The sequence below is a fragment of the Rhea americana genome, unplaced genomic scaffold (genome assembly GCF_003343005.1).
Source record: "Rhea americana isolate MKP2758 unplaced genomic scaffold, rheAme1 scaffold_554, whole genome shotgun sequence".
Lineage (NCBI taxonomy): Eukaryota > Metazoa > Chordata > Aves > Rheiformes > Rheidae > Rhea > Rhea americana.
Window position 1 is genome coordinate 79208 of NW_028186706.1, and position 16952 is coordinate 96159.

General features: G+C 53.6%; 2 protein-coding genes across 2 annotated transcripts; one reads left to right on the forward strand and one right to left on the reverse strand.

Moving 5' to 3' along the window:
• Positions 1 to 1649: 1649 nt before the first annotated feature.
• LOC146587910 (histone H2A.V) lies at positions 1650 to 9379 on the forward strand. The gene is made up of 5 exons (XM_085318820.1): positions 1650 to 1655; positions 5958 to 6035; positions 7011 to 7124; positions 8017 to 8146; positions 9037 to 9379. The coding sequence occupies exons 1-5, from the start codon at positions 1650 to 1652 to the stop codon at positions 9096 to 9098; spliced, it is 390 nt and encodes a 129-aa protein (XP_085174946.1). The 3' UTR covers positions 9099 to 9379.
• Positions 9380 to 10673: 1294 nt separating this feature from the next.
• Positions 10674 to 13102, reverse strand: POLM (DNA polymerase mu). Its single transcript, XM_085318818.1, has 11 exons — positions 12912 to 13102; positions 12615 to 12822; positions 12385 to 12474; positions 12128 to 12298; positions 11966 to 12037; positions 11756 to 11876; positions 11539 to 11671; positions 11342 to 11444; positions 11051 to 11263; positions 10885 to 10968; positions 10674 to 10792 (listed from the first exon to the last, which is right to left on the reverse strand). Exons 1-11 carry the CDS (start codon positions 13100 to 13102, stop codon positions 10706 to 10708), a joined length of 1473 nt encoding a protein of 490 aa, XP_085174944.1. The 3' UTR covers positions 10674 to 10705.
• Positions 13103 to 16952: the final 3850 nt, after the last annotated feature.

The following is a 16952-nucleotide window of genomic DNA, read 5'->3' on the forward strand; positions in this document are numbered from 1 at the left end:
TTTTTGCTTATGTGTTTTTAAAGATTGTATAGTGAAGTCTAGACAGCCAGGCGTGTAAAATGCATCAAATGAGAAGCGAGTATTCTGAAGTAAGTACATCAAGTGGCCGAACACTCTTTCTAAGCTATTCCTTGCCCCTGAGGAATATTTGGTTTCCACTGTTTAATTTCTAGCTGACAGCTCCTCTTTGCGTTTCTGCTGTGTTTTAGCTTTCAGTGTAGCTCGGTCTAGCTTCTCAAAGAAACTGATTCTGTGAGAATCTGGAGGAGTGAGCAGAAGAGTGGGAAGAGAAGAAGAGAAGACTCGAGATTTAATTTTTTTTCTGGTGGCTGGCTCTGCTGTGCATTTGTTTAGCCTGGCGTCTAAAACTTGTGAAAACGATTGGAGTTTCTGCTGTTGTAACTCCTTAATGCTTGTTTACTAACCTTGAAAGAGTGCTTTCAATTAATGTTTGTCGAGGGTGCTGCGAATCTGTGGCTGGGTCACCCCAGATCTGGAGATGGGGTGCCCCGGAGTTTGCACCTGGATTTTTATAGATCAAAATGTATGTAAGGAACACCATTTTCTGTCATGAGATCAGCATGCCCTTTTTCTATCCTTTCTCTGAACAGTTGCAGGGAACTAGCTGCAGTCTATTATTTAGGTTCAATTGCTTGGGATATACATAAAGAGTTTCTAAAGCTTGAGACAAGGGCCCTGATTACGAAGGGTTAAAGTGGAAGTGCACTGTGAGATTATGCAATTGTGATCTTGCTGTGGAAAACTTGTGCTCAAGGATATCTTATAACTTCTGGCAGGAGATAACAAATTGCTTTTTTAAGTAGTTGTTTTGTTTCCAAGGACTAAAGTTACTTACCTGCTGTGRAAGAGTAACATTTTAAATCTAATGTTTAAATGTAGGAATGCATTCTAAGAACAGCTTACTGCAGTGTAAGCAAAGATATCCTGTTCAGCAGAATTGCCCCAGAAGCTATATTATTTAATGTCAATGGATCTTGGTGCCATAGAAGCACTATATTTAAGTATCACAGACTTCACCGATGGTATTGCAAAATGAAGCTGAGAATAGAAGCTAAAACTTCCTGCTTCTTTAAAAAAAAAAAACTATTCGTGGATGAGTGTCTCTGTTCAGCACCTCTTGCAGTAAATGGGGGGAAGGGAATATCCTCTTGACTTGAAATTAATGCAAATCTTGAAGAAAATTGCACAGGTAGGAGTTACTTAGGAGCCAAGACAGCACTTAGTGTTTGAGAAATGTTTCCCAGCAAGCAACTTCCTTGGACAGAAAAGAACAACACGCTATGTTCCTGCCTCAGCTGGGACAGCAGCASTGCTCAGCAAACACTTTGGAACCACTCTCAAAGCATAGTGCGGAATGCCTTGGGCAAGAGATTTTTAAGCTGTTACAGTAAACTTCACTGAATGCTCAAGGACAAGGTTTTTCTAAATTAGAAAGGCTTGAATTCTTCTGAAGAGGAAGATAATATTGATAGTCTTTAATTCCACTGCATAAACTAGTCTTCTGATAATAAATTGCTCTTTTAAGAGAGCTAGGCTGTGTTCCCAGGCTTCACTCCAGGGCTGGAATTATTAGAGCAGCTCTCCTGGCTACAGCCTTTCTATAAAACATTTCCCCTATGGAAAACAAAATGCCGGTATGTGGAAATGTTGGTCATTAATATATTTGGGCTATAAAAATGGTTAACTAGGGCTAGAAGGCATACCTTCAACAGCACAGTTTCCTTTGATAGGGAATTCTTAGCAACTGCTTTTACTCAAGTTAGGGGACTTGGAGTGGGGGGAAAATGCCCCGTAAATGTTCTTACTTGGGATTTCTGTACTATTCTCGATGTAGACTAGTGCTGTTCCCCAGGTTGCAATCGGAATTGGTAGTGGTGGGAACTTTCAAGCTATTAGACTTTATCCTCTCTTCAGTCAAATATATTATAAAGAGTAAGTAGGCAGGAAGCTGCCAGCTAGAAAACTTAATGGAAAAGTAGAGAAGTCCACAGTTGGCTTAAAAAGAAGCCCTATGAAGCTCTGCTGTTTTTTTCTTTTTTTTTTTTCCCCAAAGCAGTCTTACCAAGAAAGAGAAACACATCCCAGAATACTCCTGTGTCATCTTTACACTGAATGCTGAAGTTCTACTGTGTGGCATTTTCTACCTGTAAAAGTAACTGAAGTTCCTGCTCTATACAATAAGAACAAATTCACTGCAGTGAAGGGAGGGTTGAATCTGTGGCTTAGAAATATTTTTTGAAAGTGTCTCCCTTAACTACCTAGGTGCAAGCAGTCTAACGGTTGACCTGTTTGTTAGCAAAATAGAACAATCTGCTTCTAAAGGAAGTCCTGTTCTGGTGTCTGCAGCCAAAAAGATGAGTGTGTTTACCAGATGTGAACCTCCTTGCAGCGAGAAAAGCTGGCTTTTTCCAGGCTTGTGTTGCCGCAACCGCATTTGTGTACGGAGGTGTGGCCGCTGACCCGCACAGAAGTGCACCTGTACTGGCATGGCACGGAGTGCTGACGTCCACGCTGTTGGCTTCTTGCTGCAGGAAGCTGGCCCGGCTTTCCTGTTAAGGACCTCACCCAGCATTTCTCTGCTTGTATTGCCATGCTTTTTCAAATCAAATGCTTTCTTATTGCAACTTCTGTTGTATGTGTGAGTGGGTATCGTGTCTTTTTTTTTTTTTTAAGCATTTGAACTTAAACTGTATTGATGCTCCAAACTAGATATAAGTACGTTGTATTAATATTTAACTAACTATACACAGCCACAGAGATCTTCACATCATGTACAAGGAGGCCTCTCCAGAGTTAAGCTAGCATCCTATTTTAAGGACCATATTAATATGCTCAGTTAGCATTACCTTTGTCTCCTGGGGATCTCTGAATGCTGTGATTTCTTTTAAAGGACCGGGAAGGGATGGTCTGATTAGAATGGATGGCTGGTTTCAATTTTCAGCTCTGTCACAGCAGGCTTTACTTCCACACTTATTAGAAGAGGATGGTGATTATTCAGGGGTGTTAGGATTGTGGCGTCACTATAGTGTGTAAAAAATAAATAAATAAATAAAATAATGGGGATTACAAGTAATCAGCGTGTCTCGGGAGTCTGACTATCCGAGTTTCCTTTGCAGTAGCTATATGGGAGACTTCTCTACTAATCGCCAGTTGGGTGACTTAATTTTAGGCTTACAGCTGCCTACTTTTCTGCACTGTTTCTTAAATGGCTGAGTTCAGTTTAGTAACGATAATGTAGTGTAGCTTGGGCAGATGCATGGCTGTTAAGTGTTATCCCCATCTTTGAGAAACTTCCCTTCATGTTTGGTGGAAAACATTGTCCTACCTTTACCTCTTCTTTTAACTGTCAGTAATCTTGGAGATGCAGCCTAACAGACTGAAGTAGAGGATGCCCTGAAGTCCCCTTGAAGTAGTAAATGCAGAAGAGGAATAGTCTCTTGATCTTCATTTCAGGCTTCAGATGTAGCTTGTCTGCCCTGAGGTGGGAGAATACTGGCCGAAATTTTAGGCCAAATGCAGTCCTTTTGGTCAGAGGGTGCAGGCTTTCCGAATGCCCTAGGTTTGAATCAGCAGTTAATTAGGTCTGCTGGTGTAACATTCTTGGTTAGACACTGCTTTTTCTTTTTTAGCTATGAATGGACTTCAATGTCTTTTAATATCACTTAAATCCACTGATTTCTTTGAGGTGGCTGAGAGCCTCATAAGCCTGGGCTCCTGTTCAGTTCTTCCTCATTTCTCAGTTGCTTTCAAAGTTGTGTGTTTCAGGGCTTTGCAGGAACTTTGCTGCAGACAAATAGTGGCAATTTTAACATGCATGTGTTAAAGTCTTCAGAGAGGAAGTGATGAATGCTCTAATTCTTGCAGTGACTTCAGTAACCTGTTGTAACACTGCAACATGACTTTTGTTAAAACCATAATGCTAGGGGCTCTCTGATGTTTTGCTGCTCTAGTGCAGGAAGGGAATTGCCCTTGAAACCTGTAGTCCCAAATAGCAAATTCATATGTTCAGAAATAGGATCTTGAAATACTATCTGTGTCAATGTATGCCTTCATCTGGAACAGAGGAAATTAGTCTAAAATGAAACTGTTCTCACAACTGCTTTTGCACACACTTGGTTCTCTGTGCTATTTTCTTTTCCCTGTTTGGCAACTTCTGAAAAATAGTGAAAATGGCAGTAACAGGAACTGCAAAAACATCCAATCACACATCAAAGGAAACTACTGTTAAAGCAGCATGACTTAGCCATGGACCCTCTAACTTACTAAAATACTTGGAACAATGTACTAAAAGTTATGTTAGTGGAGCAACTAGAGGCATATGGAGCTCATGCTTTTTTGTATACCTGCACTTGGGAGTTACTGATGAAACCTGCTTAAATGGAAGGGAAAAATAAAATAGATCCTGTGCAAAATGAAGTATGTTGATGGGGTTTTTTGGTCAAATGTCTGTCCCAAGTTGTTCTGGGAATCCAAGTTCACTTTCCATTACTAGCTCTGTGATGTGTTTCACTGGAATGTATTTCTGCGGTGCTGTGAAACTGATATATGTGAGAGCTGTAGACTGGAAATGCTGTGCCTGCTTCTTAATTATGCAGTGTTACAGCTCTGTTTAGGGTAGAAGAGTACAGTGGCTTCTTTTGGCAAGCAAAAAACACTTTTCCGTTGAATAATTTGGACTTGACAGCAGTTCCTGTCAGATGACGGTGTGAGAAGCAGCACAAGCATAGCAGTTTCTGTGAACCGTGGCAAGGTTTTATGCTGAACCAAACAGTTACCTAAACTGCAGCATTAAGCTATTGTTGAGAAATAAAACTGCTTAAGGAGAAACTGAAGAGGGCAGGACAAAACCAATTCAGGTAGATCCATGCAGTATCAGTGACTGAACTCTGGAGACTGGACCTGGCGCTGTGTCAAACTCTGCTGTGATCAGTCAGCCAACGGAAAGTGGTTTGCGAAAGGATTGCTCCCTGGATGGTGAGCGTATCAGCACTTGCATTTCATCGCTTTTCTTCCCAGTGGTCAAGCTGCAGCGATACAAAGTAGGGCCTCTTGATTTCAGAGACTGCTTTTGAGAAAATAAGAGGTAGGCTGCACCATGTTATCAGACAGGAGAGTCTCTCCCCTGCTCCAGCAGCAGGCACCAAGCTGTACTTTAGGCTGTACTGCGCAGCAGCCTGCTGTTTCCCTTCCATTTCTCTTCCAGTCCACTGCCTTATCAGCGATCAAATGCAGCAGGTTTTGCACTGGGATGTAAGAAGTCAGAGGTTTAGCTCTGTGCCTCTGGGAGCTGCTGGAGAACTGAGATGGCTTAGTCAGATCAATTAGCTTGTGTCAACTGTAAATTAGATAAGTTAATTGACAAGGAGGCATTGTGGGAAAGAGGAGAACTGCTTCTGGTGCTGCTTAAACGGGTCAGCATGCCATAAGTCAATACAGCTGTTTATGGCTGCCTAGTCTGGGYAAAGGAAATGGTGTGGCCGTGTTCTCGTGCCTGTGTAACTGCAAATCAAGTGACAGTGGCTTTAAAGAGCCTTGTGCGTGTGTGTAGGTTAATTGCTSGTGTCAGCACTAGCCAGGTTGGACTTCAGCTTGTTGCTGTGTTCAATACACCCACAACATTAAAACTCGAATAGAGATCAGTGGCCGCACCCTTACCCGCCCGTATCATAATACAAAGAAATCGCATGTTCAGATCGTTTGCAGGAAAGCATATCTCGGAGCCTGAAAAGCTTCAGGCACCCATTAGGGAGTGTTGTATATAGTAGATTGACTCTTAATAAATCCTTCAAACTTTTTTTGGGGGGGATAAACTTTCCAAAATGAAGCAGAGGAGAGTATTTTTACTTGTGGCTTGTAGCACAGCTGTGCAGCACTTCTTATCACTTACAGACATGCTTGAAGGGGGCTGAATTAATGCAAGTGTTTGTCTTTTCTAGGCTGGTGGTAAAGCTGGAAAGGACAGTGGAAAGGCCAAGGCGAAGGCAGTTTCTCGCTCACAGAGAGCTGGGCTGCAGGTAATGCAGTACAAAGTCATTTGCCTGTGTTCATCTGGTCTCGTGGTAAAATGTAAATGGCTGGAGTAAAACGTGCATTTCTGAGAGGCAGGTTACTGTAAATTCATTTGAAAACTTCTGTTTTTATTATAATGATAATGAAGTCTGCTGAAGTTCTGTGATTCATTTTGTCCTTTATTGTTACTTGGATCTTCTTCCAGTGCTACTGTAATTATGGCAAAGTAATAAAAACTGCACAGCTTAATGGGTAGGGGGAACAGGAAGCTGATTCAGTGAGTACAGTGCTGTGTGCAGGTGCATTTGCTCCCAACTGTTCCTTATTACTCAGGAAGGCTTCATGTCTGTCTCTTATATGCCTTAAAAGACTTAATTTGGCCGTTCAGATTACTGTAAAATTCCACAGTAAATCTGTGTGGAAGATCTGTGCTTTTCCAGTGTGTTTTGTGTCTCCCTAAACGTAATGCTTGTGCTTGTTAAACTCTAATTAGAGTTTATGGTACTCTTGGTTATTGGAACTTTGGGTTCTCTAGGGGAAGTCTGGAAACAGTAGATTTGCTGGGTGTAAATTTATTATGCTGGATGTAAGTTACTTTGCTGGCCAAAAGTAACAGCGTACAGTGTAATCTTGCCTTTACTCTTGCGAATGTATTTATAGATGGCTATAGCTTTTTACAGAGTGCAAGCTAAGTACTTTGATACTTGCCTGATGAGTATGTAAAGACCATGACACTTCTAGTCTTAAAGTAGCCTTCTCCACAGTGGTGTCTCTGCTGAAGACCATTTAAATGCAAGACTTGCTAGCCCTGTTAGTAACTCAGATGCAAGCTTGCTTTCATGAGGGTTAGTCCCATATAATACATCAGTAAATGCTTACACTTACACTGTCTACGTTTTGTACCAGATTTCAGGTGTTAAACATTGAGTGGGAAGTCAGTGCCTCGCCATTAACCTCAATCTTGATTGCTTTTACTTCAGTTCCCGGTGGGCCGTATCCACAGACACTTGAAGACTCGCACTACGAGCCATGGGCGAGTGGGTGCTACTGCTGCAGTGTACAGTGCTGCAATTCTTGAGTATCTCACCGCTGAGGTAGGTCCTGGAGACGGAGGTCAACATCACGTCACGCAGAGCACAACAGGAGTTACTCTCTGGCAATAGGGAGGTGGCCTTTATTTGTGCACTTCCTGCTTGTCTTCAGATATTAACGTTACCTGGTGTAAAATCACTTGCACCACTATCCAGAGCAAAGCTGCAAGCATGAGGAAGTGCTGTTAGCAATTTTCCAGGCCTTAAATAACAAAGTTTGTTGTACTCCCAGTCGCCCTAGACGGCTGCCCAAAAAGAGCAAGGAGAAGTTGAACACGAGTCTTGTTGGAGCTGTTGATGTCCAGCTGCACTACTGATGGCTTTCAAATAGAAAGTGACTTCGTATTCTGTTTGGCCACAATTTAAAAGACATAGAGCTGTTCCCCAGCATATGATACTTGTGATGCTACTTTGCCTACTGTTTTTCTGATTTTTTTGTTTTTATTTTTCCTTTTTCAGCTGATTAAGCTGGGTACAATCTAGATCAATGCTATATGAAGTTGATTTAACTATTGGAAAGCCTGTTTGGATTTTATTTTTTTTTTTAATAAAAGAAAATAAAATAGTTTCAAGGGAAGGGTTCTTGAATACACATCCCATGTGCAGAAGTGATGCTGATTTGAAAAAAATGAGTCTGGTTTCCTACTCATGCATGGTGACAGGATGCTTTGTGCCTGGTAAACTCATTGTCAAATGTGAGAGGACAGGAAGAGTTATTTGAAACTTACTGACATTTTCAAAACAAGCTACTTTGAGTATACCAGGCTGCCTGGAGCAGACTTTGAAGCAGTGAGGTCTGGTTGTGCTTATTGATGATTTCTGCGTTCCAGTTGGCTAAACTGAGTTTGCTTTGAGGCCTGAAGGCTTACAGAATATCCTCCTAATTACTTGCCAGGTACTGGAGTTGGCAGGCAATGCTTCAAAGGATCTCAAAGTAAAGCGTATCACTCCCCGTCACTTGCAACTTGCTATTCGTGGTGATGAAGAGTTGGACTCCCTTATTAAAGCTACCATTGCTGGTGGAGGTATGTATAGTCCAGCCACTTGATTCAACAGCTAGTTCGCAGCTGAGGCTCTGCTGGACTCTGGGGAGAGGCAGTAAGTTAACTTCACTGGGGCAGACAACCTGATTAGTGAGAGCAATCATTGTGGTGGGGCCAGGAATCTGCCATAGTGCGTTGTGCTAATGAGCTGATTAAAAATGCAAATCTTGCAACAGTTGCGGCACCTGGCAGCCTTGTGGGAAGCAAGACTGGGTGGGCTGTGGGTTTCCTCTACTGGTTTTCCACAAGAATTGGCCTAAACGTACAAACCTGAAGTCCTGCCTAAAATATGTGCTTCTTAGCAAAGGGTAAATCGCCGCCTCCTCCTGGATAATCAAATTTGTGACAGAATGGCGTAGTCTAGGGAGAAAGACACCTAAAATCCCGTGAGCGCTCTGCGCTGAACACATAGTGATGCACGCAGCAGTCGTGAGTAGGATGGCTCGTGTTTGTCACTGCACCCTTGCCTCTCCGCCTTCCTTAAGCGGAGGTTTTACTGAACTGAGTGAAATACAGGAACGTACCTGAGCAACAGTGATAAATACTGGATGCTTTAATTACTYTTGTCTTGTTCTGCRCTCTTACCTTGGGGTAAGCTGTCAGCTTGCTTCTTCAGTGGATCTGATTGAAGTGACATGGTATGATTCACTGAGTGGGAGGAAATCGGCTCGAGTTGAAGTTATACATGTTAGTGACGGATTATAGGATATCAGGAGACTTCAAGTAGGCAGAAAGAATTTCTTGGAGCTCTTCAAAAAACGTGGCAGGCTATTGAAAACTCCCTGGTTGTTAATATACACAACAATATATACCTCTGAGTTTGTGCTTGGCTTGGTGGAAATCCTTGTTCTAACACGTTGTTCTCTCTGCAGGTGTAATCCCTCACATCCATAAGTCTCTGATTGGAAAGAAGGGACAGCAAAAAACTGCATAGAGAGGAGTTTTAGCCAACCCTCTTTCTCCCTGTCATTGTACTGTAACTGGGACAGAAGAAATATGGGGATATGTGGAATTTTTTAAGAAACAGTAAAATGGAAGAGCATAGACAATTGACTGTAGACATAAGAAAACATTTGTATGTTCTTTAGACTCAAAGTTTGACAAAAAGTACCTTTGTCATGTGACAGCAATTTGTGTGTTGATTGGCTAGGTTTCTCCCGTGTGTTTTATACAAAAATGGAACTGATAAAAAAAAAAAACCCATTTTTTACAAAACTTGTGCGTGTGTGGTCTTGAGGCATGATACTGAGATGATGGGGGTGGCGGAGGGGCTCGCAGGCAGAGCTCACCCATGGAGTGAGCTTGATTTCACAGGCGCTCTGTGGCACAGCCTGGGCAGCAAAAAAAATTACCAGCCTTTCCCAGAGCTGGTTCTTGCCTTGACCTAAAGCTTTGTGGCAGAGCAGTGGCAGCCTGGGCTGCTTCTCAGAGTGCAGACAAGGACAGGCAGACACCTGATTCCTGGTGGGGCCGTTCCTACAGCRACCTCTGCTTCCAAATGCGGCTGACCCGTGTTCAGAGGAGAGTTTTGGCACTGGGTTTGCTTTGAGAGCTGCCTGCATCTCCCACTCGCCACTGTCTATTTGCTGGCGCCTTTTGGGGGGTGTGAGCAAACCGCAGCCTTTCCCCCTTGCGTTGTTCCTCCGCTCTGCCTGTGCCGGCTGGAGGCTTCCTCCTCCCAGGCCCCAAGCAGAGATAAAAGGCACCTTCTCCCTCCCACCACCTGGGCTAGGCCACCTCTCTCCGTCCTCTTGCGAAAAGCACCATCGCTGTCACCAGCAGGGAGATGGTCACAGCCTTCCCACCTGGGGGTTTGGAGTGCCTGAAGCCAGCAGGACCCAGCTGCTCCAGGCACCTCGGAGAAGAAGGAGCCTGAGCTGAAGATGGCGAACGCTGCGCTCCRATACCTGAGCCTCGTTTCCCTTTCGGATCTGCTGCAGGCAGGAGGAGCATGTGCCTCCACCTGCAAACACCGTCTTTGCCTAAAAGCGCTGCTGCTGCACGGACAGGGCTGGGAGGGATAACTGGGACCTTCAAGGCCGCAGTTAAAGTGTGTTTTGTGCTTTAATGACAGGTGTTTTTACTGCTTAATGGCAGCAAAGTTGGACCAGCGCAGCAGTGGTGACGTGCCCTGGACTAGGGCAGCGCCGGAGCGAAGTACCGTCGACCCACGGGGAGGGCTGCGACTAGAGCAGAGGGTGCTCCGGGCTGAGCAGGGAGCCAGGAAGAGCGAGGTGTGGGCTAACTCCTTCCTGGGTTAGTGAGGGGGCAGATTTGTTCTGAATCGGCTCTGTGATGGAGCTTGGTGCGGTGCTGAGGGCTTGGGAGGGGGTGGATGATGGTGCCACCCCACCGTGATGCCYGGGGAGCATGGGGTCCTCACCAAGGGCGCAGGGCTGTCCGTCCCCCCCACCCAAAGGAGAAACGGCACAGGCAGCAGGACGCCGGCTTCTTCCCCTGCCTCGTGCCCACCCAAAGGAGTGGGGCAGCCACGTGCAAAACAGGCCGTGTTTATTTGGGGGTGGGGTGGGGGGAAGGACATCAGGCGTTTCTCTCGGCCGGGGGGACGTAGTCCAGCCCCAGGAGCTGGAAGATCTCCTCCTCCGAGGTGGCCGGCAGGAACATCTCCTGGGGAGGCAGGAGAGCGGTGCCAGGGCGGCCCGGGCGCCCCCGCCCTCCTGTCCGGCAGCCCGGAAGGGGTGCCAGCGCCCGGCCCTCACCCGCTGCGGGTCGTAGAGGCCGTGGTTGCTGAGCGCCAGCCCGCGCTGGCGTCCGGCGAAACGGCGCAGCTCACGCTCGAAGTGCTGCGGGGAGGAGAGCGGCCGTGAGGACAGGGCGCCGCGGCTGCCCGCCTGCCCGCAGGCGCTGCCTTGCTCGCGCGCCCACCCGCGAGCCCGTCCAGCCAAGCAGGGCGAAGGCGAACTGGCCGTGCGGCACCACCACCAGGTCCACGCGCACCGCCCGCCCGGTGCCGGGGCCTCCCACGCCGGGCAGTGCCAGGCACGCGATGGCAAAGCAGTGCTCGAAGCGGTCCATGGTGCTGCTGCTCGGCTCCAGCCCGAAGGTGTTGGGCTGGCTCTGCTGGTAAAGGAGGAGCCCCTAAAAAGCAAGAGTGGCATCAGCCGTGCCCGCAAGGACACCCAGGCGTCCGGGGCTTCGTTTGGTGCCACTGCTCACCTGCTGCTCCAGCCGGGCGACGAGGGGCCCCAGCAGCGCCCGCTCTTTGCCCTCCTCGGGGTGGCTCAGGAGCAGATCCACGTCGTGCCCCGTTGGCTTCCCCCTGCGGGCAMCCACGGGGCGGGTGGGTGCTGGGCACGGCCGTGCCAACCTGACGCCCACCCACCGCCACCCGTTCCCCCGCGGCACCCGGTTACCGCCGGAAGCCGCCGACCAGCGTCACAGTGGTGCCAGGCAGGATGCRCCAGGCCTCGGCCCGCACCAGCTCCCCGATGGCCTCCGCTTCGGCCAGCGTCACCGGTGTGGCCAGGTCCTCCCAGTACCGCAGCCCTGCGTAGGGCACAGGGCAGCGTGGGCGCTCGTGGTGGGGGGCGCTGGGCACCCCGGGGTGCCCCCACGCCGCCACAGCCTCACCTGCCTGCTGCTGCCGGCTGAGCCGGAGGCCAGCGGCTCGCAGGTCTGCCAGCGTCCGCAGCCCTTCCTGGTACCAGCACGTGGCCGTCTGCGTACCCACGCCGAAGATACCCGTGAAGAGCTGGGGGACGAGGCGGCACGGGTGCTGCTGAGGGGTGCCCAGCGCCTGCCCGCTCCCCGTGATGCCCTCCGATGACACGTGCCCGCTACCTGCATGGTGCGGTACCACTCCGACCGGCGCACGGCCTCCACCTCCGCTGAGCTCCCATCCTCCAGCACCTCCTGCCAGCACGGGCTGTCAGCCGGCGCCGCGGGGCGATGCCCGTGGGATCCTGGCTCCCTCTAACCATGACCGGTGCCCCCCACCGGTACCTGGATGACCTTCCGGCAGTGCTCCCCAATGCCGGGCAGCGCTGCCAGCTCCCGGATGCTGCCGAGGCGCTGGGGCAGAGCCTTGAGCACGGAGGCGGCCCGGGTGAAGGCCAGGCTGCGTCTCTCATCACCGCCGAACTCCGCGTCCCGTGCCAGCGTCTCCAAGGCATCCTGCGTGGGATCCCCTGTCACCACCCTGCGGTGCCCCAGGATACGGGGGACAGAAGGGACCCAGGCATCCGGCAGGTGAAACGCACCGTCAGCACGCCGTTGGGGTGGATGAGCGGGGTCCGCCGTTGGCACCCGAAGGCCGGCACCGCAGGGCTGGGCGTCTTGCTCGGTGTCACCTGGGGGGGGGGGGGGGGGGCAGCAGAGGGGATGTGTTATGGCCCTGCTGGGCACCCACAACCCAGGCACCAACCGTCTAGATGTGTCTCCCCCCGGCCATGGTCATGCCCTTCCTTCCCCGGCCTGGGACCCCGCTCACCGGGAGCCGGTGCCGCGGCTCGATGTCGAGCGGCCGCCCGGCATCCAGGCTCTCCAGGAGCCAGCTGAGGTCGAGCAGGGCCGTGCTGGTACCAGGCTCGGTTTGGGCACTGGGCCCGCTGCCCGTCGCGCTGCCCCGCCGCCGGGCGAGCCAAGCCAGCGCCTCTTCCGCTGAGCACTGCTCCGCCACCACGTGCGTCACCGCCGCGCTACCGGCACCGGGGCCGCCGTCAGCGCCGCTAGGCCGGCGGCAGCTCCGGGCCCCCGGAGCCGTGTCCTCCCCCCGCCCCGGTGCTACCTGCCCGCGCCGTGAAGGCAGAAGCCGGCGGCCCGCGCCCGCTCGGCCAGCAGCGCCCACCGGCGGGCCCCGAGCCCCCGCTCCACCAGGCAGAGCACCACGCCAGGGAAGCGGCCTGGCCCCGCCGCCGCCTCCGGGAGCATCGGGCCCGCTGCCGCCCGCCGGCGCCGCTTCACCGGCACCAGCGCCATGGTCGCGCGGGGCCCGGTGGGGAGGGAAACGAGTCCCCGCCCGAAATGCAAATGAGGCCCCACCCCTTGCGCGAACGTGCCTCCTTCGGCGCCAATCCCCGCCCGCCGAGCTGCGGGGCCCCGCCCCTCACCCCACACTGGCGGCGGAAGRGGCGGGGCGTGCTGGCGCGGGCTCCGCCCCTCGCCGCACGTGGTCGGCGCGATCCAGAGGGCTCGGCCCGGGGGCAGCAGCGGATCGGGGCAGTGGGCAGCACCGAGGGGCGCCGGCGGGGCCGCGCTGGGGCCCAGCCCCGCTCCGGTGCTGCGCCGGACCTGCCCGGTGACCGAGACATAGAGCTCGGTGCTCGCGGCTCCGCGGGGCTGGGGGGCATCCCCGTGTCCCGGGCCCTTTCGGCCCCATGGCAATCCCCCGCCTGGGGGGGCCGGAGCTGCGAGGCTGGGGCCGTGTGGGGAGGTCACTGGTTTTGGGATGGAGAGGACATGGGGTGGGTGCCGGCTGTGGGGCTGGGAGCCCTGGGGTGGGTGCTGTCCGTGGAGCTGGGAGCTATGGGGTGGATGCTGATCATCAGGTGGAGGTGAATGAGATGGGTGCTAGCCAGTGGGTGCTGGCTGTGGGGCTGGTACTGTGGGGTGTGTGCTTGATGTGGGCCTGGGGTCGTTGCGTGGGTGCTGGCTGTGGACCTTGGAGCCAAGAGGTGGTTGCTGGCTGTGGGGCTGGGGACCATGGGATGGGTGTCACTTGTGTTGTGGGTGCTGGCTGTGGATCTGGCAGCTATATGGTGGGTGCTGGCCATGGGGCTGAGGACCACAGGGTGAGTGCTGGTTGTGGGGCTGGGACTATGCAGTTGGTGCCAGCTCTGGGGCTGAGATGCCAGCTCCCTGGGCTGGGAACCATAGGGTAGGTGCTGGCCATGGGACTGGGGACATAGGGTGGGTGCTGGTTGTGGGGCTGGGACCATGCGGTGGGTGCTGGCCATGAGGTTGGAGACATAGGGTGGGTGCTAATTGTGGGATTTGGACCATGCAATGGGTGCTGACCATGGGGTTGGGGACATAGGGTGGGTGCTGATGGTGGGGCTGGTGGGACCATGCGGTGGATGCTAGCCATGGTGCTGGGGGCAACAATGGGTGGGGGCACCTGCTTGCTCTAGATCCCCCTCTGCCACCCCAGCAGCCCCATGGCCTGCCTGTGCCTGCCCCACATAGCCCTGGGCATGTGGGTCCTGGATGCCATTCTACTCAGCCATGTGGGTCTGGGGTGGAGGGGGAGGGTCAGGCCTGAGTGCTCTCTGTCTGGGGTGTAGGGGTCCTGGGTGCTGATCCACCTCGGGTCCTGAGTGCCTATGGGTCCTGGGTGCCCCATAAGGCCTGAATACATGGGTCTCTAGTGCCTCTTGGTCCTGGATGTGTGGGTCCTGGGTGTTGTTGCCCACAGCCGTATGGGTCTGGGTGCCCATCTGTCCTGGGTGTATGGGTCCTGGGTGTTGGTCCCCCAAGCAGTGGCTCCTGGGTGCCTGTGGGACCTGGGCTTGGTGGGCCTGGGTGTCCCATCAGTCCTGGGTGCCTGGGTTCTGGGTGCCTGCCTGCCTGCCTTGGGTGCTGGTCCCCTAGGCCTGTGGGTCTCCACTGCCTCTCAGCCCTGAGTGCCCATGGGACCCAGATCTGTGGGTTCTAGGTGCTGTTGCCCCCAGGCACAGGGGTCCTGTGTGCCCAAGGAACCTGGGCCTGTGGGTCCTGGCTACCCATGGGACTTGGTTCTGTGCGTGCTGGGTGCTGCTCTTCCCAGGCACAGGGCCCTGGGTGCCCATGAGACCTGGGTCCGTGGTCCTGAGTGCAGTTGTCCCCAGGTGCAGAGGTCCTGTGTGCCTGTAGGACCTTGGTGTGGGGGTCCTGGGTTCCCATGGGACCTGGATCTGTGGGTCCTGGGTGCTGTTGTCCCCAGGTGCAGAGGCCATGTTTGCTGTAGGATCTGAGCCTGTGGGTCCTGACTGCCCATTGGACCTGGTTCTGTGGGCCCTGGGTGCCCATAGGACCGGTGTCAGTGGGTCCTGAGCACTGCTGTTCTCAGGCCCAGGGGTCCTGCGTGCTCATGGGACCTGGGTCTGTGGTCCTGGGTGCTGTTGTCCCCAGGTGCAGGGGTCCTGTGTGCCTGTAGGACCTTGGTGTGTGCGCCCTGGGTTCCCACGGGACCTGGGTCTGTGGGTGCTGGGTGCTGTTGCCCTCAGGCATGTGGGTGCTGGGTGCCTGTGGGACCTGAATCTGTGGGTCTTGGGTGCTGTTGCCCCCCCAGCATGGAGGTCCTGGGTGTCCCGGGTACCTTGAGTGCTGGTAAGGCTAAGCTGGGCCCAAGCAGCCCTTTTGGGCACCGGGGGCGGGCGCCATTCCCCACCCTCCCCTCGTCTCCCGGCCTCTCGCTATGGGGAAACCGAGGCAGCAGGCCACCAGCTGCCACCACGATGCCTGCCTGTCCAGCGCCTCCACCCGCTGTGACGCCTCCCGACTCGCCGGACCAGGAAAATCCACCGGCGCTGGCAAGGCTAAACTGCGCAGCTGGAGACGTGCTCATGTGGACGGTGGAGGCGGTTCCCTGCGCTGGTGCCACCCGGGGCGCTGCGCCACCCTGGGGCCCTCCTGTCTGCGGYGCCATCCTGCCGGGCTTCGGCTTCCCCCAACCCCCCCTCCCCTCTCTGGGTAGACGAGCCCTAYGGGGCGTGCGAAAAAGATGCCCCGAGGGCGGAAAGTTTGTGCAGAAATTGCCCCCCTCCTTCCCCCCAACCCCGTCCCCCCAGGGCACGGGCAATGCTGACCACTGAGGTGCGGGCGATGCCCACCGTGGAAGCTGGGGCCCTGGGAGCCCGCGGCAGGGTGGCCGCCCAGGGAAAAAGGCTCCAGCTGCTCCTCCGTGGGAGCCCTGGGGTGTGGGGCAGGTGATGGTAGTGGCCAAGGCTGCCTCAACCCTCTGGGGAGGAGGAGGAGGAGGAGGAGGGGAGCTGGGAAGGATCCAGCACTGGCAAGACCAGAGGCTGGTTGCATCAGGCAGGTCCAGGGCAGGTGCCAAAGCACTGGTGAACCCGCTCCTCTGACCTGCCTCCCTGAGGAGGAGGAGGAGGAGGGGAGCTGGGAAGGATCCAGCACTGGCAAGACCAGAGGCTGGTTGCATCAGGCAGGTCCAGGGCAGGTGCCAAAGCACTGGTGAACCCGCTCCTCTGACCTGCCTCCCTCTCCCCTTCCGGCGGGGAGCATCCTCCCACTGCAGCGTCCCCGCTGCAGCCTTGGGCGCGTCCCCTCGGCCGGGCCAGAGCTCGGAGTCCTGCGGTGGCAGGGGGGGCTGCCGTCAGGACATGAGTGCCTGGGGGGACCTGGAGCCCCCGTCCTAATGCGATTTGGATGCGCGTGGCGGGCTGTCACCATGGAAGGGGCCCCGCTCCGCCTGGCACCAAGCGGAATAATCCTCTTAGCGGCGGTGCTGGCGCTGCCTGCGCGTCCTCGGGGGCGGCTGATGTCACGCCGCGTGGCGCTTGGCAGCAGGGCCCGTGYGCCCAGCCCCCCCGGCGCCAGCTGCAGGAAGTGCCGGCCTGCTTCCTTCAGAGGATGCAGCCCACTTTTTGTGCCCATAACCCGCTTTTCCTGTCTTTTTCCCACAGCCAAGACGCCTTCGCCCTCTGCTCCCCTTGGCTGAGGTGTGGCAGCCATTTGCAAGATGGCAGCAGGGAGCCGTTGGCATGAGGCAGGAGGCATGGGGCAGGGTGGATGGGGCTGCAGGGCAGTGGGTAGGGGTGGCAGGCAAGGCCAGGCCGTGGTGGCGGGGCCGGGCCGACCCAGGGGAGCGTGTGGCGGCGGGTGGCGGTGC